The sequence below is a fragment of the Tenrec ecaudatus genome, chromosome 17, assembly GCF_050624435.1.
Source record: "Tenrec ecaudatus isolate mTenEca1 chromosome 17, mTenEca1.hap1, whole genome shotgun sequence".
NCBI classification, from domain to species: domain Eukaryota; kingdom Metazoa; phylum Chordata; class Mammalia; order Afrosoricida; family Tenrecidae; genus Tenrec; species Tenrec ecaudatus.
The window spans coordinates 57,411,346-57,435,822 of NC_134546.1; the positions used below are offsets into that span (position 1 = coordinate 57,411,346).

The 24,477-nt window shown below is 48.6% G+C and overlaps 1 protein-coding gene across 2 annotated transcripts in view; it reads left to right on the plus strand.

Moving 5' to 3' along the window:
• Window positions 1-447: 447 nt before the first annotated feature.
• The window catches only part of HEXA (hexosaminidase subunit alpha), a 29,780-nt gene continuing 5,750 nt past the window's right edge, over window positions 448-24,477 (plus strand). For both annotated transcript variants that reach the window (XM_075535497.1, XM_075535498.1), the window contains exons 1-7: window positions 448-753; window positions 19,183-19,275; window positions 20,695-20,760; window positions 22,195-22,241; window positions 22,694-22,804; window positions 23,603-23,704; window positions 24,183-24,315. In XM_075535497.1, coding sequence (XP_075391612.1) covers window positions 492-753; window positions 19,183-19,275; window positions 20,695-20,760; window positions 22,195-22,241; window positions 22,694-22,804; window positions 23,603-23,704; window positions 24,183-24,315 — 814 coding nt within the window. In that variant the 5' untranslated portion in view covers window positions 448-491. The remainder of the gene's footprint in view (window positions 754-19,182; window positions 19,276-20,694; window positions 20,761-22,194; window positions 22,242-22,693; window positions 22,805-23,602; window positions 23,705-24,182; window positions 24,316-24,477) is intronic.

Consider the following 24,477-nt stretch of genomic DNA (forward strand, 5'->3'; position numbering starts at 1 on the left):
GTTTTTCCGGGTACTTTCCATGAGTCACGTCATAAGATGCACCTATGGAGCATCATAATCAGATAAAACCACAAGAATCACATTAACGATGCGCAGCAGTGTCACCCAGTCGCCGGCCACAGTAGCGGTTATGCAAATTCCGAAGAGGCGGGCGCGGTGCGCCGCCGTGAACCACACACGGGGAGCACGTTTACGGTCAACACGGGCCCAGGGTCACTTTCAAGGTCACGTGGGCACCACGTGGGCGATGCTAAATGATTTGCCGCTCCAGCGGGCCCGCGGGCCTCCCGCCGAGCGGTTGCCGCGGCGCGGGCGCTGCAGAGCGGAGGCCGAGCTCCCTGGACCCGCCCGGAACGAGAGCACCGGGAGGCAGCGCTCCCGGGTTCGCCGGCCCGCGGGTCACGTGACGCGCCGATTGTCACGCGAGCGCCGTCACCTGACCAGACGCTCACGTGGCTCCCCCGGCTGCGGAGCGGGGGGCCGGGCAGGCAATGGCAGGCTCCGCACCGTGGTTTCCGCTGCTGCTGCTGCTGCTGCTGGCGGCGTCCGCGGGGCCGGCGACGGCACTATGGCCTTGGCCGCAGGACATCCAGACCACCGAGCAGCGGTACGCCGTCTTCGCAAAGGACTTCAGCTTCCAGTACCACCCCGGCTCCGCCACGCAGCCGGGCTGCTCGGTCCTCGACCAGGCCTTCCAGCGCTACCGTCGCCTGCTCTTCAGCACCAGGGCGGGCACCTTCCTGAACCGCACAGGTGAGCCCCACCGGCCCCACCGCGCTTTGGGCCCCAGAGAGCGTGAGTTGGGACACCGCAGTTCAATCCGCGTGACAGGTGGATTCGAGCTCTTGGGTTGGCAGAAGGCTATGGATGACGGCGATAGCTGTATTGGGGCTTGAATTCTGAGCCCCCCGATTTGCAAAAGGAGGTGGACGGCAGTGACAACCCCAAATGCTTGTGCAGAGTTCCCACGTAGATTCGCCCTCCAGTCAACTCTGCGATTCTTAAACCAAGGGTGTAGATCATCTTGCGCTTGGGCAGAGTGCCTTGCAAAGTAGATCACTTAGACAGTCCCCCTTTCCAGCCAGCCCAGACAGGGACAGCCTCTTGTAGAGGTTTGCCTGGGTGTGTGCTTGATGGAGGTAACTGTACCTGGGTAGCGGAGGTCGAATGGCCATGAATCATGTCCCGTGAGATGTGCCCTGACTGCCTTCTATCTGAAGCCCTTCTATCTGACAATATAAGTGTCCCCATCATGATCCTCTTCCTGCATCTGTCTTCTCTCTTGTAACTGCTGTGTTGATCTGCCATCAAACCAGACCGTGGGTTGCCTTTGTTTCACGCCGTATTTAACGAGTGTCCCAGCTTGAATCCTTAGATGCCATTTTGACTTTTTACTAATGACCTCCCTCATCAGGATGATGAGTGTTTGTTGTTTCCGATGCTTTCAAGACTTGCATCCGAAAGCAGCCCGAAGCCCATTTCCAGAGCCCCTACATAGATTAAGACTTCCTAATGATCATTAAGCAGGTTGTAGTCTTGCCCCATAGGTAGGGTGCATTGGAAACTAGGTTATCTCCGCCCATTCCAGCCAGCTCAAAGAATTGGACCGTCTCAGGGGCTTCTCTGGATTTCTCCCTGATGGACAGTACTAGAGCTGCAAAATCCTAAGTCATGCCTCGACAGCAGTCGTGCCCGGACTGCCCTGGTTGGAAGGCCTTGGACCAAACTTGTAAGCCCTTCTATCTAACTTAAGAATGCATGTGTCTCGGTCATGGGCCTGTTCCCGTTGCTGTAGTCCCACCTGTTTCCTCTGTCGCATGCCTTATTTGAATCCCCAGCCGCCATTATGACCTCATGCTGATGACCTACCTCCCTCATCCAGATGATGTGCCTGTGTCTTGTGTTGGCTTTGTCTCTTTTAATGTGATATGTTTGCAATATATATTATAAGATGTTATCATCAAATTACTCTAATCGGTAATCATTTTTCCTTATGTTGAAGGGTTATTCTAAATGATATATAAGAACAATGGTTAAAGAACTCAGTAATAGTAATTTAGGGTTTGGGGGTGGAGGGAGATTAATATTAAATTGTATTAACAAAGGATTTCTCACCATTAGAAAAAAATTTTTACTAACTTGGAAATGTGTTTCATTCTTTGAATACATGGCTCACAGGTGAAGAATAGATTGGATTTACCAAACCACATGGTCTCTAAATGGGAAGGCAGGCTGATGCTTCAGCATTTCTCAGATCATCACTGACAAGTAAAAGCCTCATAGAAAGTCATGTAACCTAAGCGTACCTCTTAGTTTGTAGTCAGCCTTACTGCTACTGACTACCACTGTTTGCCTTGTTCCTCATCCCAGTGATCCTGGAATGCTTTTTGTTTTTTTTTTTAAATGACTCTTTACTTTGCTCTAGGACAGACATGGCACCTGGATAATTTGGCCTGCAGGGCCATCTAAGACAATTGTGCTCATGGGGTCATTAACATATTTGTGGTAGTTATATAGTCGTTTGTCAATTTGAGAGGATTAAGAGTGAAGGGGTGGAGTCTAGCCTGTCAATCAGGTCATAAGCCATTGAGGCCTCTCTGTGGGCATGGCCTTCTCCTGAGAATTCTGGGAACTCCGGAGACACTCTCTCTCTGCTCACTCCTTGGGACACATTGCAGCTGACTAGACACATGGAGCTAAGCTAGTCCCCTGAGCTGGAGGAGGCTGGGGGAGACTCCTGCCAGCACTCAGATGCTTATAACCCCACTGGATCCACAAGACTTCCCATATTAGTGTCTCCATGAATTTGTTCCCCTAGAGCACTCAGACTAACACAGTATCCTAAGGATATTTTTCAAGAATCTTGAATGTTACTCTTCTTGTTTTTATCTGATTGCTATAGTAGTTATTTATATCTTATGATTATCAATTTTACTTAATAAGATATTTAAATTGTTTTGATTGCTAGCTTGTTGATTTAAAATCTGTCCACTTACCTGTGAGATTAATTGAGTTACCTTTTTAACTTGATGCCTTTTCAAAAGTGTCCTCTTTGATTTAAAATATGTGCGTGGTGTCCAATTAGTAAAGTATAGAGTACAACACGTGGACGTGGTGAACTCAAGTGCAAGGATGTAGTGTTTTCTGCACCTGAAGGACGAAGTTAAACGTTTTATCATAGGCTGAAAAGCCAGGAAGAAGACAGAGTAACTAAGTTTTCATACTTTGGTTCTTTTTTACATACGTAAGAGGGATAAAGAAGGTAGTTTTGTCTTCGAGCAGAATGCCTGGTTGTACCAGTATGTGAAGGTGGGGGTTAAGTTGTAGAAAGTTTGAGGAAGTGAACTTTGCTTTAGTGTAGAGAACAAGAAACAACAAAGTGTAGGTGTGTTAAAACTTTTATGATATTAGATCACATTTGGATGGATTTATTTTTAAGGTGGAAAAAGGCTGGTGAATCATCACATAATGTTATATGACTGATAGCCTCACTGCCATTGAGTCATTGCTGACACGAAGTGAGCCCCCGCTGTGGGTTTCCCAGACTGGAACTGTTTACAAGAGTAGAAAGCCCAGTTTACAAAGCTGCTGGTGGATTCAAACTGCTGACCATGCGGATCGCAGCCCCATGCATAGCCACTACACCACCAGGCTCCCACGTGTGATAATACGTTCTGCTAAAATAACAAGGGGATCATGGTCTTAAGTAACTGGACCTAATGCCCTATGTCATGGCTAGTTTACAACAAGTAAATGTTTATTATCACATTAAGTACATTTGGCCAGTGGAAGCAAAGTTGAAAAAAGAGTCCAAATAGATCACTCCCACATTTTCACAATTAGTCAATGAGAACCAGGACAGAAGGCTCAGTGATAGGTTTGACATTGTATCTGAAAGGGTTAAGCCTTGTAGTTGAGCTATTTCTTAGTCGTATATGTTATTTTGGCCTAAAACTTGGCCTAATATCAATATTTCTGTTCTGGGACTGGCTTTCATGTCAGTTGGGATAATCCAGGCATGATAAAAACAGACAAAGAAAATAGTGCCTAAAAGCCATTTTGAGTTTGATGGTCCAGAAAGACCAGTAGACGCGTTTATTCGGAGCATTGTGCCCTCTCAAAATCCAGGCTATTGAAAGGAACAGACTCGAATAAAGAAGATCAGACGCGTTGTCTGGGTCTAGGCTGGATCATGTAACCACTTAATGCGCTCTCCCTGGCAGCGTTATGGCGCATCTGTCTAGTCACGCATCGCTCCCTCGGTTAGGCATCATAAGGAGACCTCGTCTTAGTGAGCGTCAGTTTTTTTTGCTTGGGGGCGTGTATCCTTGATGGACAGTAGGATTGGCACCGTGGCTGCACCAATAGGCTCAGGCATAGGAACCATCGTCGGCATGGCGTAGGACCAGGCAGTGCTTCGTTCTCTTGTGTATAGGGTCACTGTGAGTCGGGTCCGACTCGATGCACCTAACAACAACAAACACAACCATGGAGGGCGCACAGCGTCATGCACTCTCAGTTGTGCCCTGAGTGCCTTGGTCGGAAAGCCTTCTACCAATCTTGTAAGCTCTTGTACCTGACAAGGTATGTCTCCCAAGGATAGCCCTGCTCCTGCTTCTGTAGGACTCCCACCGGTAGCTGATGTATAATCTGCCACAAATTATGCATGTGTAAGTTTCCTTTCTTCCGTGCCTTATCTCAATAGCGCCCTGACTGACTCCTCAGGTGCCATCAGGACCTCATGCGAGTGGCCTCCCTCATCCAGATGGTGTGTCTGTATCTTTGTCCCTTTTTAAACTTCCTGAGTGTTCGCCTGCGGTTATATTCGAGTTTAGGCTCGTCTTCTGTGCCCTAAGCACATGCTCAAGTGAGACAGAGTCCAAGTGCGACTGAGACTAGGGCTGAATCAAAGAGATCTGCCAGTGCTTTTCTTAAATAAAGCAACACAACTTTTTGTTTCGATCTGAACCCGGAAGTTAGTCAGAGTTTTACTTCTCTTTTCTGAGAAACAAGTCTGGTATCGAGATTGGATTGTATCCTGAGTTTGCCTTTAAGGAATCACTAGAGATGTTCCGTGTTTACTGCTAGTCTGCGTTTGAGCTATCTTTCTCTCCTTAGCATTTGTGTCATTAAGAAGTGCTGGCAGGGTGTGCGTTGCATGTTGTTGAACCTATTCAACGAAATGATTTTAGGCGCCAGTTTCTCGAATCAGTTTAGTTTTCAATTTTGATTCTTTAAGCTCCATCCTATTTGCTTACATTAAAGACCTGATCGTTTGGAATGACAATAGCTAATTAACCTTCAATTGCTGCATATACTTGCTGGGGTGCTTTATAGAGCTGATAAATCTCCAGTGTCCTAGGTGAAGTAGCCAAATTTAATTAAATCACTTGACTGCATTTTCTTTACTTTCGCTGAAGCTGCTCGATTAATGTAACTAATGGATTTTATAAGGTTCCCATTCTGTTTACAGGCACATCCCTGTGAGGTATGTAGAATGAATGCCATCATCCTTGGGCAGAATAATCCCCGCTCCCTTGCTCAGCATTTTAGAATGGAAAGAAGAATGTGGTCTGAATATCTGGATCCTTGTACGGCCATTATTGATATTACATGCCCTCAGATATTAGAGACTAAGTTCATTAAAGGACACGGCTCATAATCATCTGAACCTCCTAAAGCGCCTTCTTTGGCCATCCCTTCTGTGCCTCTCCTGGGCTCCTAGGAGACATTAATAATTCTTTGCTGGGCAGATTCGTTTACAAGGGCTACTCTTTGGAACTATTTGTCAGGCGTCATGGCCGGAGTTTATTTCTGAGATCATTTAAAAGGGACTGGTCTGCAGGTGTGTGTTTAGGCTTGCCTACCAAGTTGCAAACTTGGAGAATAAGTAAGCAGGGGATTCCAGGAAAAGGAACTCATACAGTACTGCAGTCCCAAACTGTGCTGCTCACATCTCTTCCCAAAGCCAGAGATGCATTAGGATGCACCTAGGCGCCGTGGAGGGAAGCGCATGAGGACAGGCAGAGCATTGCTGATTAGCAACCCCACTGTAAGTGGGCCAGTGGCTAGTCAAACCCACTGCCAGCAACTCAATTCTGACTGGTAGCATGAGTCTCCTGGGCTGTAAATCTTTCCAGGAGCAGATGCCTTATCTTTCTCCCTCGAAGTGGCTGGTGGGTTTGAATCACTGACCTTGTGGTTCTCCATCATCATGAGGCCTCCTGAGCCAAAAATTGGGTACACTTGACCTTTCCTGAGGTAGGACAAAACTTATTTGCCTTGGCATTGGCTTAAAAACAAAGAGGAAAAAAGATAACACAGAAAGAGAGTTTGGTAGAAGTGTTTCTCTTATAAAGTATGGTTCATAGCACTGACAAAACACACATTTCTTTAGGTCTTTAATGCTTCCTTCCCCCGACTATCACGACTCCAGTTCTACCTTACAATTCTGGCAAGACCAGGCCATGGACACTGGTACAGATAAGAGCTCTGGACACATGAAATCCAGGACACTTAAACCCCTCAGGAACAATAATGGGAGTAGCGATACCATGAGGGTAAGGGAAAGGTAGAGAGAAAGAGGGAACCGATCGCAATGATCGACGTATAACACCCCACCTCCCAGAGGAACGAACAACAGAAACGTGGGTGAAGGGAGACAGCAGATGGTGTAAGATAGAAAAATAATTTATCAAGGGATCACAAGAGTGGGAGGGCGAGAGAGGGAGTGGAAAAAAGAGGACTTGATACCAAAGGCTCAAGTAGAAAGAAAATGTTTTGAGAATGATGATGGCAACAAATGTGCTTGACATGATGGATGTATGGATTGTGATAAGAGTTGTACAAGCCTCAATAACATGATTTTTTTAAAAACAGAAAGAAAATGATGATGGCAAATTATGCACAAATATGTTTGATGTATGGATTGTTATATGAGCTGTAAGAGCCCCCAATAAAATGATTTATAAAAATAAATAAAGTATAAGGAGGCTGGAGGGACAAGACACACTAATGAGTATGTTGTCTTTGGAAAGGAGATTGGTAGCAGGAGCATAATGTTTAGCCAAGGGGGTAAAAGAATTGCCTCGTTCCATTTGGAATTCTTAGGCCCAGAGTCCTCACATCAGCCTCTCTTCTCATCTTTGTAAAGGTGGAAAGGTGTCTGTGTGAGACTGCCTCTACGATCTGCCTCAAAGTTGATGGACGGAGACGTGGTGCTGATGCTCTGTTCCAGAGCCAGTTCTGGCACATTGGGTTAATGAGTCGAAAGTCAATCCCACAGCACCTAGTGACAGGCACCATTACTGGCTGTAGCACATACGATCCAATCGTGGGTCTCTCTTTCGTTTACTTTTTCTTTCATCTTCTTTACCTTTTTCAAGATGTGGTATTGTTTGAGCTCCCTAACCTTGCATACCCTCAGACCTGACCCCCCCACCAGCAACGGTGTGTTAGCCTTGTATCGCATCTTGGTGTTATTTGGGCCTTGGCTGTGGCGTGAGATCTCTTTCCTCTGGAAAGGAGGCAGGCGGGTGCGTTTCAGCTTGGAGGTCAGCACATCCTTCTGTATGGCACTGGAGACTGGCTGGAAGGAGATGGCTTACCAGGTGCACAGCCTCCTCGGTGAATTTCGCCTTGTTCTTCCAGTCACCAGCGCTGGTGTTTCCCACAAATACGGGTCCTTGCCCTGGAGCGATGGAGCCCAATCAATAACCACTCCAAGTGGAACCAAGAGAAAAAGATCATTTTTTAATGTAATCACTAGGCTATCTACCAGAGTATCCTTCCAGTAACTTGGCCATTTGGTGGGTGCTCAAATTATCCCAACTTTTCACATAATATTGATATTAATTTCCTCTAAAATACTAATTACATGCAGGTGGGTCATAATGCTTATGATACCTGACAATTTCAAGCACCACAAAGCACCATGAATACATGAACCACAAGGCATACAGGGAAGAAGGACTCTATGTTCTACAGTGTTGGCATTAAATCTCCCACTGACTCCTTATCAATCGCACATAATGACTGAGAACACTAGAGGGGTCAGCTTGACTCCCACACTTAAACCAAAGTCACTGCTAGCGACTCAGAGTGACCCTACAGGACAGGGTAGAACTGCCTCTGTGGGCTTCCGAGACTGTCACTCTTTATGGGAATAGAAAGCCCTGCCTTTCTCCCTTGGAGTGGCTGGTGGTTGTAGGGGAAATGCCGGCCCCCCACAACTAATCGCGGGTTTGATAGGCATAATTGTATGGTTGAGATATATAAAGATTATCATAAATTCATAGCATGAGAGATAAAAGAGAGATTAAAATAATAGAGTCAGACATATTTCATGGTAGCATGCTCACCTCAGCCCTGCTTGGTGGTCCACGTGGAGATGGGAGGCCAAGGGCAGGAGAGAGGGGGGGGGTGAGGACCAGATAGGAGACAGGAGAGGAGAGGCCAAGGAAGCTCTTTATTGCTAACCCAGGCCTATATACCTTTGGGGTAGTGCAAGCCCACTAATTACAGGTAAAGACATATGTCACAGGAAGGGGTTGCACTATAGGTTATACAGCAATGAGAGGGGGACAATATAGGGCTAAACACCCAATAGGAAGAGAGGGATTGGGGTACACATGTGACAAGATGGGCAGATCCTAGATTCAGGATGGCAGCCTAACTTTGGATGTCACTGAGCAGGTTTGACCTGTTCTTTGGATCTCCATAGAAACTATTATCAGTAGGGTGTAAACCCCACCTACAGGGACCAGGCTAATGGTCACAAGCCTTTAGGGAGAAGTAGCCCATTGTCCTTAACAGTAGGGAGCAGGGCTTACCTGTGGTGGGCCCAGACAGTAGTCTGGCAGCTGACTGCCTTCAGGGAGGTAACTTGACAATCATTTACCATGAGCTGCAAGCAGTGTCCCAAGTATAACATATATTTGGGGGAGACGACTTGGGAGAAATCTTTCTGTTTCCCACAGGTGGTTTTGAACTGCTGACCTTCAAAGTCTTATTTCTTTGGCTATTAAAAAAAACATTTCTTGATCCCCAATCCCCCCCCCCCCATAACAGCAGTCTCATATAATAGTTTTCCCTTTGTCATTGACTGACTTCACGCAGCAAAATGCCCTCCAAATCCATCCACACCGTGAGGTGTTTCACTGTTCCATCATCATTCTTTAAGCTGTGTGAGTATGGACCATAGTTAGTTTGTCCATTCGTCCACTGATGGGTGTTTAGCCTGTTTCCATCTGATGGCTATTGTGAATAATGTTGCCATGAACCTAGGTGTTCTGTAGGTTAAATATATCTTCTCCAAGCATGATACTAGTTATCTATTTGGAAAACTACTGGGCTCTGATAGGATAAAGTCTTGATAGCCGCCTAGCATTAATTGGTTTAAGTAACTTCCAACATCTAATTGCTTATTTATTAGCACTCGGACAATATATATGTTGATCTCCAACCCACTGTTACCAGATGTCAGTAGCATTCTTCCTCCCTCCCTTTCATCACTCATCATGTTTAGTGCATGGAGTAATCATTACGCAACCATAATTTGTCAGTAGAGCTAGGTCCAAGGATGATTACGCTGAACTTCCCCCATCTTTAAAGAATTTACATGATGTTTAAGTGCTTGACTACTAATAGAAACGGCTAGCGTTTGAACCCACCAGGTCAGTGAGAGAAAAGACCTGCCAATCTGCTCCTGTAAAATTTACAGCATAGGTAACCCCAGGGAGCATTTCTACTCCTTCTGATAGGGGTAGTCTGAGTTAGAATGGGCTCGGCAGCCCAAAAGAGTTGTACAGATACAGATCTACAGTAAACTGGTTTTTACTGTGAGGAGAGAACACAGGGTGCTTTGGAATCCCTGGCCCATGGTGGGGGCTGGGAAGCAGGTGTGCATGTTGAGAAGGTTTGCATAGAACTGTCTAATGAGATGTGAAAGTAAGACTTAGTGGGGTAGAGGTAATACTCCAGACAGAAAACCTGGGGGGGGGGGGAGCCAATATATTTGAAGCATACCTACAGTCCTGCCCCCGTGAGTTCCCAAGACTGTAATTCTAAGGAGCAGAAAGCCCTGTCTTTTTCCCAAGAAGCAGCTGGTGGTTTCGAACTAATACTCATGCAGTCAGTAGCCCAACATGTAACCAGAAGCCATGCCTGCTGAGTACAAGATCAGTGGTTTGAAACCAGTAGTTGCTCTGAGGGAGAAAGATGAGGCTCTTTGCTCTCATAAAGAGTTGACAGTCTCAGAAACTCACAGGGACAGTTCCACCCTGGAGAGACTCACTATGAGTCAGAATTGACTCAAGGCAGTGAGTTTTGGTTTTTGAGATCTACAGCTCTGGAAAGAGAGAGGTGGCAGAGGCAAAGTCATGAAATGGCCTAGTGATGTGACCAAACTTTCTGCATATGGCGCATAGATGGTTGAGGAGCGGGACTAGAGGTAGGAAACCTAGTGAAGAGGTTGCTAACGACCATGGTCTAGATAAGAGACATAGTAGCTGAGCTAGGTGGATGGCTGAAGGAACAGAGAAAACTAGATAGATTAAAGTGAGACTTAGGAGGTAGAGCATTTGGGAATGCAGAGGAAGATGCTGAGGAAGACTTGGGGATCTCATCCAGCAATTTGATTGGATTCTGTCACCATTCCCCCAAACCAGGCAAAGAGTAGGTGGGGTAGGAAAGAGGACACACAGAGTAAGTGATTAAGAGGTTGAGAGATTGGGGTAAGAATCATCAAGTCAGGTTTTAGCCATGTTGGATGTGAGGTATGTAGTGTCTGGCAAACACTTAGCTACATGGTACTGAAGCTTCGAACGATATATTGGGCCATTTCCAAGGGATAAGAAGGTTCCAAAGGTGACCATGGGAGGTTGGCTGAGAAAGAGGAGGATATTGTTGGATAACTTCTAAGCCACAATGTGGGTTAGTTCTTCCTCTCAGTGTGGAAATCACCTTGATGCTAGCGAGCTGTGGGGTGGGGAGGAAGACGTGGGACTAGGTTCCAAAGTCTTTAGTAATAAGGAAGAGTGAGCAGGAAGTTTCAGAGGGTTACGACAAGGAACGGCAAAAGGGGCGGGGTGTTTGTGGTTTTGTATCTCACTTCGTGGTGGAGGATGGGTGGCCCAGATGGCCCTCTCACGGCGCTGGACAAGGACGTGAGAAGGAGCCACTTCAGCGGAGCAAGTGTCTGGAGAAGTGGTATTCCCAGAGAGAGACAGCCTGGCTTTGGTTAACGAGGAGATAGAATGGGGCAGTGGCTCCGGAGGCTTGCAGGGCGGGTGATGTGTGGTACAGGAGATTTGGCCAGAAAAGAAGAAATAACATTGATAGGAATGGGATTGCAGGATCAGAAGTGAGCAGTGAGCATCTTCGGCAAAATGACAAAGTGGCAGAGAGATGAAGTGGTGGGTTTCCATAACTATTTAGTGGCCAGTGGAACAGGCCCCAATGGCAGGAAGGGTTCGTGTGTGCCTGTGAATTTAATATGTGATAAAGGAGACACATCATCCCCAAAGTGCAAGGATCGGTTGTTAGTCCATAGAGACATAGTGAGGGTTGGTTAACCATCTGGGGGTAAAATTTAAATTAGATCCATTCTTCATGCCAAACAAGTTGCAGGTGGAATAAGATTAACAAGGACATGATTGAAAGTATTAGAAGAAAATGAAAAGGGGCGATTCTTATGGTCTGAGAGGAAGGTGAGGCGATCTTTCTCCCTAAAGGTTTACAAGCCACGGACACCCTACGGATAGAGTCGCTGTGAGCCGGAATCAATTCAGTGACAGTGATTCAGGTGATCCACATTGGTAGGAGGAGAGACTTTTGGGAGCAAGACAGTAGTGAACACTATCATGGAAAATACTAAGAGATTTTTTGTGTGTGTGGAACTTTTCATTGTGAATTGGGTGAAGGTTTACAAAGCCAATCCGTTTTCAATGTAACGATTCATGTGCATGTTGTTTCGTTGATTACAACCCCCACAATAGAACACTAGTTCCTCCCTTCCCTGCCAGAGTCTCCTGTTGCCCCTCCTGCTGCTTTCCGAACCCTTGTGAACTTGGCCCTTGGCTGAATGATTGGTCATTCTAAGGATTCTCTACCCCCCCTAATGCTATTGTTCCCCTGAGAGACCCGTCTAGTGCTCAGTGGTGGGAGCCTGCTCGTGGAGTAGGTTTCTCTAAACCACCAGCTGCTCCCATGGGGAAGGATGGGACTTTCTACTGCCAGGAAGAGGGGCAGTCTGGGAAACCACAGGGGCAGTTCCACCCCCTCCGCAGGGTCTCTGCGCGTCAGAGTCAAGTCCACGGCAGTAAGGATGGGTAAGCAGGGGTTCTCAACCTGCCTCCTACTGCATCCCTTTCATACAGTAACTCATGTGGTGGTGACCCTGCCCCCACCACAAAATTATTTTTGTTGCTACTTCATCGCTGTCATTTTGCTACTGTTATGAATCGGGTGACCCCTGGGAAAGCGTCATTTGACCCCCAAAGGGGTCTCGACCCACAGGTTGAGGACTGCTGGGTTAAGGAGGAATTCAGTACCAGAAATAAGGAGCGATTGAAGTCGAGTGTTTCAGGGGTTCTGTCCATCTGTGTCTGAAGAGTCCCTGGCAGAACTCCGCAGCTCCAGGCGGAGGGCAGTGGGATCCTCACGTTCCCCCTTTACTGCACTAATTGGTCAGTCCTTGTCCCTTCCCTTAGCCATAGCCATGTGCTTTTGTCCTAGCTACTTCCCGGGCACGCAGTACCTCCCCTCTCCGGTGGCTTTGCAGACTCAGCCTTCAGGATCTTGCTCAGAGGTCCCCTTTGATGGTTAAACCTCCGTCCCCTTCTGGAGGTAGATTGTAGCCCTTACTTAGCACACTGCTTTGTAACCGTTGTTTGTATGGGTCTCTCCCATTGGACTGTGAGCTCCTCAAGGGCGGGCCCCGGGGCTTTTGTTTTCAAGCCCCCCCCCCCCCCCCCGCACCTATCCCAGTTCCTGATGCACACAGTAAGTGCTCCCTGTCTCCAGGAGGGGGTAGAAACTGAGTGATTGCAAGGGCTTTCGTGAGGCTGAGTGCGGTGAGGGAGTTTGGATGTGATTTTATATATATATAAAGGTAGGCAGAGGAGGGAAACATGGCGGGCCTGCAGAGCAAGCCTTGGCCCGGTCTAGGGGAGATGGGGACAGAGGAGACTGTGAAGAGCAGGAAGGTGCCAATAGTTGACTTCCTGACTTTCCACTCCAGGAGGCAAACCAAGTGTTGCCTTGTCATCGAGACCAATGTCTCCTCTCCGTGCTGCTCAGACACCCCTCAGTCATACGATGGCAATAAGTTTTGATTCGCACAGACTCAGAACAGGTGAAGGGAGGGGCTCTCTTGCACCAGCGTGAAGAGTCCATTCCAAGTACTCTAATCAACCGAGTTCTCCCCCTTCTGGGAAAAGGGCCCCGCGTGGCTGTTGGCGTGTGTGGATCTAGAGGTCTGCAGAGCAGTGTCGGAAGGGGCAGCACTCACGCAATTTAAATTGTGTGTGTGTGTGTGAAAATGTACACAGCAAAGCGTACCCCCATTCACCAGGTCCTAGATAACCATGTGGCAGTTACACGATGGTTTGTTTGAGAGGATTAAGAGTGAAGGGGTGTTTAGCCTGTCAATCGAGCGCAGCTTGGTGACCTCATTTGGAGGCACTAAGGAGATAAAATAGTTCGTTGGAGGCGGGACAGAGGCTCACTCCCTGAGAGACTCTACTGACAAGCCACATGGAGACAGGCTGATGGCAGCCAGAACCTCAGAGACCCCCACCAGTGCTGAGATGCTTACGATGCCACTGGACCCGCAAGACTTCCCACCCACTGGCCTGCATTCGGCGTCATTGTATGTGTTACGTCAGTCTGAGGAGGGCTTTATAGATTGGTATGGGACATATGGGGTAAGATTGTGGGCTTATGGACCTGATCTGGACTGGACTGGGATGGTTTCTCCATGTTCAACTGCTCTTGTCTATAAAGCTCTTTCTTACACACCTATGCGTGTCTATGGATTTGCTTCTCTAGTCCACCCGGACTAACAACGCTGAGTGACACTGGTTCTGTTCGTCATGTGATATGAGCATGCTCCCCGTATTCCTGCGTTCAATGTGTCATGCCTTGGTTTCTTTTTAGCACCCCACGCCAGTGGCAGGACTTCAGAAAGACTAGGTTTGGGTGTATAAAAGCACTAGATCTACATTAGCTGTTTGCTACATATGCCTGACGATCACGTTCCACGATTATTGTGCGTGCATATAATTAATTAAATGTGCATTTCGTTTCATTCTAGCACCATCCGTTTTTTCAGGAAACATTTACTGAATGGCTACCACGTGTCAGGCACCGGGAGCACCAAGATCCTGAGAGTGGTGCCCGCTGTTGAGGGGCTCACGGACTAGGGGAGGAGATAGACACACAGCATGTGTGATGTGTGACCTCAAAGACATATGGCTATGCTGCTTCCTGAGCACATAGGAAGGTGTCTCAGCAAGGAGAGGTGGTAGTAGAAGTTTGGACAAGAAAACCCAGGGATGTCTCTTAAGCAGAGGAAATGTAGCATTTGTCTCGAGCGGAGAAAGTAATGTGTGCAAAGAAAACATCAGGAGGCAGGTGAGACCGTGTGGCACTTTAGGGCGTCCGCAATGAGCTTGTGTGAGAGGTACTGCACAGGAGCAGAAAAGGCGAAGGCTGGGGTCCAGGTGATGCAAAAACTCAAAGGTCATAGACTTCACTCCAGATGTTATCCCCAAAGTTGAGGGAGTCAATGAAGACTTTTAAGCAAAGACTATAATCTGCTTTTCCTATTACAAAGATCTCTGAGGAGAGTGGATTTAGATGGGGCACAGGTGGAGGAAGGGGGAAGCCAACTGGAAGGATTTTTTATAGTTACTCAGGAGAGAAGCTAGGAGAGCCTAGCCTAGCAATGGAATTGTCGTAATAAGGGATGGGAAAATGGTTGAGGTAGTTAGTTTATTGTGCCAGCCTGGCCGATAAACACATGTGGGATTAAATGAAGGGAGGAGAGATAAATGGCTCAGCAGGCCTCGCCTTTCTTGTCTCTCGCTCTTTGATCATCGGACCAGTGTGCGGCTGCCTTGCTTGTTCTGTGCCTCAATTTGCAAGCTACACTGCCTGTGGGACACCTAACCTGTGGACTGTGTCGCTGTAATTTGAGGTTCCTTCAAGACCCGCTTCGCCACACAATTGGGATTTACATCTCTTGAGCTGGGTGGGGACTGACTGTTGGTGACCTGCCTTGCTGTTTGCTGCCTGTGCCGGGATAGCCTGAATCTCTCTGGCGGCCCTCAAGACTTGAAGGACTGCCAGTGTCTCACAACTCTCTCATGGGAGTGAGTTGCACTGAGCCATTTGTACTGCTTTATAATTTAACTGTTCGTTTCTTGTGTTATATATCTATCCATCTGTATAAATATATATATAATTATTAGCAATCTGTTTTGTCTCTCTAGAGAACTCTAACACAATGGTGATAATATTAAGAGTTAATAAAGATCTTGCAACTCCAAGCCCCGATTGGATCTTCCGTTTTCACGTTGGAGACCTCGGTGCTTAGCCCAGTGCCTGCCACATGGTAGACAGTAAGCATGGTTTTGAGTGAATGAGGTTGTGAGCGACTCAGCATGAGAAGGTGGTGTCCAGTCTGGGTAAATCGAGGAATGAGGCTGTTGTCAGAGAGCCCATCAGTCCGGAAGAGAAATGATGAGTTTGGTTTTTGTTTTTTGTTTTTCGTTTCAGTTTCAGAGTGCTTTTGAGAATCTGCATTTGGGCACCCAGGTCTAGAACTCCAGAAGAAAATATAAGTTTAAGAACCATCAGTCGCTTGTGGGATAGGGCCTTGTAAGTGAGAAGAAAGAGAGGCGTCTGGAGCCCGGGGGATACCAGCCCATAGGGGTTGGGGAAGGGAAAAAAGGAAGGACTTAGAAGGAAAACCTCGTGAGAACAGTGGCTCTGGAACTAAGGGAGCTAAGTTTCAAGAAGGTCAGGGCAATGATGCTGCCAAGAAGCCCAGGAGGACCTGTGGGCAGCCGTAGACCAGCAGCCCTGTGGACTTTGGTCTGGCTTTGATCCCCGCGGTATCTCTGGCACTTCATAAGCACAATAAATGACTGCATAAGTGGAATATTTAAGAGTCCCTCCAATTGAGCCAATGGACCTTGGGCAGACATTTTCTAGAGGAGGAGGAAAGGAAGGCCAATCACAGTGGACGTGGATGGGTGGTGGCGGTGGTGGTGGCGGTGGTGGTGGTAGATAGGATGTGAAGGCCTGGCTACAAAGAGAGGACTCAGAGCCCAACTCTGAACATTTAGCGTGTGCCAGGCACTCAGCTAAGGTATCTACATGCATGAAATCATTTCATCTTCCCAGCAGCTCAGCAAGGCAGGTATTTTCACAAGCCCGCTTTTATAGACTGAGAGGGTATATATCACTTGCCCAGGGCCCTGCAGATAGAAAGTGGTGGAGCCAAGGTCCGAGTCCAGAGGTAGCTGACTGTGGGATTGAGCTGCTCATTGCCTGGCGACATTCGTGAGAGCAGGTCAGTGGTTTAGACCACCAGCTGCTTCCTGCAGAGAGTTGAGGTTTCCTGCTCCTGTGAAGACTTACCACCTCAGAAACCCAAAGGAGTAATTCATGTCTGTCTGATAATTCTGACTATGAGTGGGCTTGTCTTTCAGTTTTGTTCTGTTCGATTGTTTTTTCCTTTCAGCTAGTCTGTACTACTTTTTGTAATAATAATAGTAATTATATGCATGAGGGCCTTCAAAGAAAAGATAACTGAATGTTTCCACAAACGTTTCAAAACCACCCCCCTCACTCATGTCTATAAACTTTTCATCAAAGCCAAAGCAAAGACCAGATGTCCTGGAAGCAGGGAGGTGAGAGAGTTACAGACAGGAGACTGTGACTTGGATTTGGACCCTGGACTATCAGGAGGTCTTGACTCTGAGGAGGAGTAGCAGGAATCTCTTCCCTCCCTGTCATTGTTTCCAGGGGAAGAAGTGGGAGCCCCAAGACTTCCTCAGTCAAACAACAGCAGAACCCAAACCAACCTTTCCTGATTCCCATGCTCTGGACCCCAGCCTGCCTCCTGAGCCCTTGAGCCTTCAGAATGTCTTGCTGTCCAACCAGAGCTCAAAGGAGTGTGGCTGGCAGCCTGATGGTTGAGGGGGCAGTTTGCCACACCGTGGTTGCTGGAGAGGGTGTGGCGGGTATGGAGGCGGTTGTACTGTCACCAGCCTATTTCCTGCTCTTCCTGAGCTCAGCAGAGGAGCAACTTGGAGGCGGGAACCGCGATGCTTGGGACTCTGTTTACATCCCTTTCATCGTTGAAGTGTTCCTCCTGTTTTGCCAGCTCCCACGCTGCTACCTCCCCCACACCTGCCCCTTCAGAGCTTGGTTAAGGCACCGCCCGACTCAGTATGTACTTCCCCATGGAGGCCGTGGTGAGTGTGGCAGAACGGGGCCTTAGCTTAGGGCCTCTGTACAGAGAAAAGGCCTTTTCTTTTTCATCCATTCTCCTCCTCCCCACAGAAGCCTGCTGCCTGGAGAAAAGAGCACAGGTGGAGTTTGGAAAAATAAAAACAGAACAGATTTAGAAGAGGAAAAAAAAGTGCGTTCCCTCTTCCAAGTAACCTTTAAGATAAGCCTGGTGTTTGCTGCCCTCTCACTTTGTCTTCAGCACAGAGGCCACGGGGATGCAAGTGGATTATCTGAACTTCTCCAGTTTGGCCGACTGAGGCCCAGAGGCTGATGCTAAAGCTTAGGATTTTTGCTCTCTCTTACTGGCTGGCGGAGTAGTTATGCAGATGAACTCTCTCCTCTATACATGGAAATTGGGGCTCTGGGGTGTGTGTGGTTGAGAGTGGGACAAGGAGGCAGGGGACTGGGGTATGGTTTAAATAGGGGGTTTCATGTTCTGTCATTTTCCTCACCCTGCCCTGAGAGTAGGCCCTCTCTGGTGTTGGGGATGAAAGTAGAGTTTATCGAGATGACCTGTCGACTTGGGGGGATTAGGATGATCCTACGCATTCTGATTTGAGGCAGTGGGTGTGGGAGTGAGTTTCCAGGACCTCGAATGCAGTTGTGAGTTGGCCTTGCCCGGCTAGCACTTGATCTGCAGAGAGCTGTGGATGGCAAAGAAAGCCCCAAATCCATTCGCAGAACCCCCACATGGATTCCATCGAAGACACGTGGGCCAGGGCTGTGAGTAGTCTTGTCTCTAGGCAGAGTGCATTTGTTTTCCCTTCTGATCCATTTTTAACTTGTTCTAGTTTTTATTATTTTCTGCTTCCTGTGGCGTTTAGGATTTTCTGTGTTTTAGTGTTGTTGGTTTTTGTGTGTGTGATTTTCTTTGTATAAAATCCTAAGATAGCTAAACCTATTTAGGCAGTAACTAGATGAATAGTTTCTTAGGGTTATGGCAGGGAAGGTTGGGTGGAAATAGGGGGCTAATAATGGTTACAAAAATGAAGAAAATGTTCTAAAATTGATTTGTGGTCATGATTGAACAACTCTTTTTATAAGCCATTGAATTGTACGTGAATTCTGTCGATAAAACTTTAAAAGTCAGTAAGAGCAGTGCTAATGCCCCAGGATATAACGAGACAAGACGCATATAGACGCGCCAGAATGTACATCTGTTCTCTTCATTGAGAAAGTATTGTTAGGATGAACATTTTAGAGCAGTGTACTTACCTTAAACATCATTGATTTACATGCTGGTGCGCTATAAACTTATGTTTGTTACTGATATCACGCTTGGCAAATTGGCAGTTAATCTATGGCTGACACCATTCTTGGGAGTAGCTGGGCTGTGGAACTGCCTGTACTCCAGAAACTGTCTCTGAGGTCGTTGGGTCCTGTGCTGTGTATAGCCCGGGAGGAGCCAGAAACAGTGGAGATTTGGAGGAGTTGGCATCTGAATCTTCATAGGTTGGACAGGTTATTGGGCAGGAGAATGAAAAAATTGCACAACTAGGCCAGTGTCAAGGGTAGACATCATGGCCTCCCTTCCCTTGTACCACAGGCACGGCGTGCAAACTGAAGGGACCCGAGACGGAGGCCCGCCCAAAGGGACTGGGCTTTGCCTGTTGTTTCTGGTGATGAGTCAGTCACGCAGAGTTTATGGTGCCCTTGCAGGAAACCAGAAGACGGCAGTGAAGAACTCGTTGATTTTGTTTGTGACCAAGCCTGAATGTAACCAGTACCCTACTTTGGAGTCGGTGGAGAATTGTAAGTACCACTGCGTTCCCTGTGCTAGAAGAGCAAACACTTGTCTGGAATAGCAAACCCTACGTGTTAGGCCAGCTTGACAAAGAATCAAATCCAGTGACACTCATACATGTGTAAGAGAGAGCTTTATATCAAGACGTAATTATATATCAAGCACACATCCCAGCTCAGTCCAGATCAAGTCCACAAGTCTGATGCTAGTCCATCCGTCCCTCTTCAGACTCACGCAGCCACATGCATGATGCAGAATGTAGGCAGATCATAGGTCATATGGATCCAATGGCGCAGTTCATTACAGGACCCCGGCAGGTTTCAGAGTGCCTCACCAGCAGGAAGGTGAAGGGGGCGAGGGAGCTCCAGAGTGTCATTTATCTCAGTCACACCTCCAAAGGAGGCCATCAAGTTTACCTAATTGACAGGCTAAACTCCATCCATATCTTCTTCTAAGTGCCATGTTGCCACAAAACCCAAACAAACGATCATATCCTGGGCTTGGCCTGGCCTAAGGTGCAGGCATGTAGTTTGAAGACCCCATAGCTGTGGAGACTAAAGGTCACCAAGAGCCTCGCGCCGTAGAAGATGAGTGTTGCAGAAGGTCTAGCAAAAGGTTGCCTGAGGAACATGACACTGGATGGTTGTGGAGTCTCATAGGATACCTGGCTCCTGGGCTGAGTACAATTCTATATCCCTTGCAGGAATTTGAATACTTTGCCGGTTTTCTCTGCTCTGGAGAAAAAGGGTGCTTTGAGTCTTGAGAGATGCAAATAGTTAAGTGCTCAAATCACTAGCCTAAATGTTGGTGGGTCAAACCCACCGAGAGGCACCTCAGGATCCAGGCCTGGTGGTCAGCTTCCACAGGGCCACAGAATCCAGGGCTGGTGGTCGGCTTCCACAGGGCCACAGAATCCAGGGCTGGTGGTCGGCTTCCACAGGGCCACAGAATCCAGGCCTGGTGGTCGGCTTCCATGAGTCTTCCCGTCTTCGTTTGGGGGCATCTTCCATCTTGGGGGTGTCTTCCTCGCATTCTTGGGTGAAGCAACTGGAGTCTGGAGAAAAGGGGAAAGGGTGACAAAGGCCCTGGGGTCCTTGTCTCCTAGACTCACCCCTGGAGGCGTCCCTTGCTCCTGCGCCATTGGGCTTGTCATGCTCTCAGCTAAAGGCCACAGGAATGCCTGTTGCTGGTGGAAGAGACAGCTTGGCTCCAGGCTGACCGCTCATCCCTGCAGAGCCATTGTGCTGGCCACCCCTCCAGGCTGGCCCTCCTGCCGCAGGCCTGTTCTGCACATAGCTCCTCTTTGAAAGGTTTTTAAGTGTTCTTTTGCTGTGTTGTGTGAATCCAAGATTTTTTACAAGCCACCTGCTTTGGTAATCTGAGCGCTGAAAAATGTAACCAGATGGAGTGGATTTCTATCGTTTCAGACACCCTGACCATAAATGACGAGCAGTGTTTCCTCCTCTCTGAGACTGTCTGGGGAGCGCTCCGAGGTAACCGCTGCCGCCGGGGAGAGGGGCAGGAGCAAGCTTGACCTTGGTGGGCTAGGTGGACAGGAGAGGGTCAGCAAATGCCCGCACTGCAGGAAGCTGCTTTCTTGATCGAGACCTTGAAGAAAGGCCTTTCCTTATAGATTCCGTGTCAACCAGGAGCCCTAGTGGCCTACTGATGGAGTGGGTTCACCGTGGGGCTGGTAACTACAAGGTCAGCAGTTTGAAACTGAGGGAAAAAGACAAGAATTTCTACTCCCATAAAGAGTTACAGTTTTCGACCCACAGGAGCAGTTCTGCCCTGCCCTACGGGGTTGCTATGAGTCAGAATTGACTTGCTGGCAGGGAGTGAGTGAGCTGCTTCTTGAGGGAACAGAAGTTACTAGCTAACAGATCCCTGCCATTTCTCTTGGTTTCCTGAAAAAGTGTTTGGTTCTTAGCTACTGACTTAGCCAAATGCTTCCACTCCTGGAATCACTCTGCCAATGAGTTCTGAGGAGAATGTTCACAGAACTCCAAGACGGGTGTTATTTGGTTCTCCTTCCTGGCCCTGCCCCTTCCCTAGGAAGGAAGACAACGTGCCTCTTCCGTGGGCGCAGGTGCTGGTTGGTTAGGTGGAGTTAAAGGGTGTCCCGGACCTCAGTTTCTCAGAAGAGGGAGAGACAAAGCTGGCTCCAACAGTGTTCCTCAAACGGAGGCCTGTGTGACCCCGAAGGTCTTGTGGGTGCTTTCCTCCTGGAAATCTGAGGCACCCGGAGTCCTGCGGGGCAGTGTGGCTTCAGCTGTTGAGAGCACGTGGTCTGGACTGAACACACCTGCCCTTGGGCCTTGCTGAAATCTAGAAATCTCTGTGTCCAGGGACTGGCCACTTCCTCGGGCTCAATCACTGCTGCAGCTTGCTACAGCCGGACTCTCTCCAAACCCTGCAGAGGAGGACATGACCATGTCCTTCTCTTCTGGGTCTAACTGTGCACAGAAGTTCCTGATCTCATCCCCACTGCCAGCCTGAGAGAAGTGCAGGGACTGCAGGCTGGGGACTCCTTTCTCAGTTTGCTCAGCTCCTGATGAGTTGTTACCCCTGCTCCCTGCGTCCCTCCTCACATGGACACATCCTGGTCTCTTCAGACCATTCTTGTGGGTTCAAGGCTCAGGAGCTAGGAAGCAGAATCATGGGGGTCTTTGAGGTGTCTGTTCTTCAGGGAGCAGCACTCGACCCTATCCAGTCCTGCCTGCCCAAACAGTATGTCCAGAGCATAAAGGTATATGGAGACCCTCCGCCTCCCTTTTTATTGGCTACTACGAATGCTCAAGTCCAGGCGGTGCCCACTGTTGCCGCATGCCCATACATGGGGTACTGCTGCCCTGGGACTCTTCTAGGTCGCCGTCTCTCCTTGCCCACCTGCCCGGTTTTCACTCTGCCTCTGTACTTCTCCACAGGGTTGGAGACTTTTAGCCAGCTCATTTGGAGGTCTGCTGATGGCACGGTGAGTGTAGGCCCTCAGGGAGGGCCCCTTGTCATACTCTGGAGGGTTTGCTCCCACTGTTGCAAGTTGTAGAAATACCTTGTTATACCTTAGCCAGGCCGGTCTGAGATGGCCCCTTCAAGGATATGGGGGGAGAACTAGGTCCGGTAGATTTGGCCTGTTTGGTGTCACTCTAATTTGTGTCCCCGAGTCATTGTTTATTAATGGCCTTGAGGTCACCTTGCTATGGGAGAAGTTGGAACCACATTTGTGGGTGGAGTGGTGTGTGTGTGGTGGCTGTATTCAGCCTGCGTGAGCAGATGCTGCTGCTGATCAGTAGTGAGGAGGGCGGGAGGTGTTGGGAGATGTTACCCTGCAGAATAGTCACAGATGGATTATTCACATACTCAGGAGGGTTTGCCTTATCCCCTCCTGCCCTGTGCTGTGTTCCCTCTGGATCCCGCCCCGCACAGCTCTTCATCAACAAGACAGACATTGTGGACTCTCCCCGCTTCCCTCACCGGGGCGTGCTGTTGGATACATCTCGCCATTACCTGCCCCTGTCTACCATCCTGGATACTCTGGTACCTGGGCCTCCGGCTCTTCTTCACCTCTCGGGCTCTGGGTGGGTGGAGGAAGGAATAGACGGGTACCTTATTGCTAGAGAGTTAAATGGCTGTAACTTTATGAGCTTCTGGAGTGTCTCTGCTCCAAGCTCCAGAAGGTAACCGAGTGTCGGGGAGTGGGTGCCCCAGTGCCTGGGGGTCCGGAAAAGGTGCTTTCAGAGATGGCTTCTTTTCCCAGGCAGAAGTAATTGTCTGAAGACAAGTCCAACAAAAGCCTTTCATTGGAGGCCGTGTTGGATGTGCAATCTTATCTGACAGCCCAAGTCTCTGCCCTTTCCTCTGCCCCTCTGGTGCAGCCAAAGGAGTCGACACATCCATCAACTCGGGCCTTGGGTGGGGGGGTGGGGGGGTGGGGTTGGTATGAGTTATAGGCTGTTAACGTGTCCCGCAGCCCTCACAATTTGTGTCGACCCCAGTCCTAACCCCAACATCCAGGATAGGAGGAAGCATTGGTCTTCAGGCCATTTGGGGGCCTTTGGAAGACCCTGCAGCCCTCCTCTGAACGTTGCCTGAATGCATCTCACAAAAGAGACCCCCCACCCCCTTCTGCAGCCATCTTTGCCAATACTCTGGGGAAAGAAGCATGCCGCCTTCTCTCCACGCCAGGCCCTCCTTCCGGGGAAGGTTTCCTGGAGAGACCCTGTAGACCCGGACCTGGAAGATGTGGCAGGGTGGGGCTGGCCCAGTGGGGTGCGCAGATCAGCCTGCCGGGTTTGCCCCAAGTTGGAGGTTGACCGTGTATGCTCTGGCCTGCAGGAAGTCATGGCGTACAATAAATTCAACGTGTTCCACTGGCACGTGGTAGACGACTCCTCCTTTCCCTATGAGAGCATCGCTTTCCCTGAGCTCTCCAGAAAGGTATGTTTCAATTTGCCCAGGATTTATGGTATTGCTATCTGTGCCTGGCCATGGCCCTGCTGGTCAGGACAGTGACCCTTATCCTGACCAGCCCAGGTTGCGGCCTCCCACTGACAATCAGGCCAGGGTACTGGATTTACAGTTGAGACCTGAGTTGAGTTAGAATGTTATCATGAACTTGTTCTGTGACCTTCAGGGGGTAGTTCTTCATCTGTGTCTGGAAGGAAGCATACTCTAATAAATGGATACGATTCCTACCTTACTTAGGTCACTGGCATGGTGGTGCTCGAGAAAACAAAAGATGCGATCGCCTGTGGGGAATGATGATCACATTCTCTCTGCAGGGAATCGCCGATACCAAAAGACAATGGGGAGATTTCCTGGTGTCTGGCGAGTTTGGGGAACATTCTGAGCATCCCGTATGTAGTCCAATAGCCTTCAGGACATGAGACCCTGAAGGCTGCCTTGTGCCTTTCAGGGCGCCTACAACCCTGCCACCCATATCTACACAACGCAGGACGTGAAGGAGGTGATTGAGTACGCTCGGCTCCGGGGCATCCGCGTGGTGCCAGAGTTTGACACTCCCGGCCACACTCTGTCCTGGGGAGCAGGTAAGTAAGTAGAATCTCTGGGGTGGGGAGAGGCTACTGGCCCTCCTCAGTGGGGATTTGGGGCATTGGCTCATCCCTGGAAGAATGTTTTCCATCGCCTTTTTCCACCTGGGATTCTGGACAGGAAGAATTTATTTCGGATGAAGGAGGTCTCTGCTTACT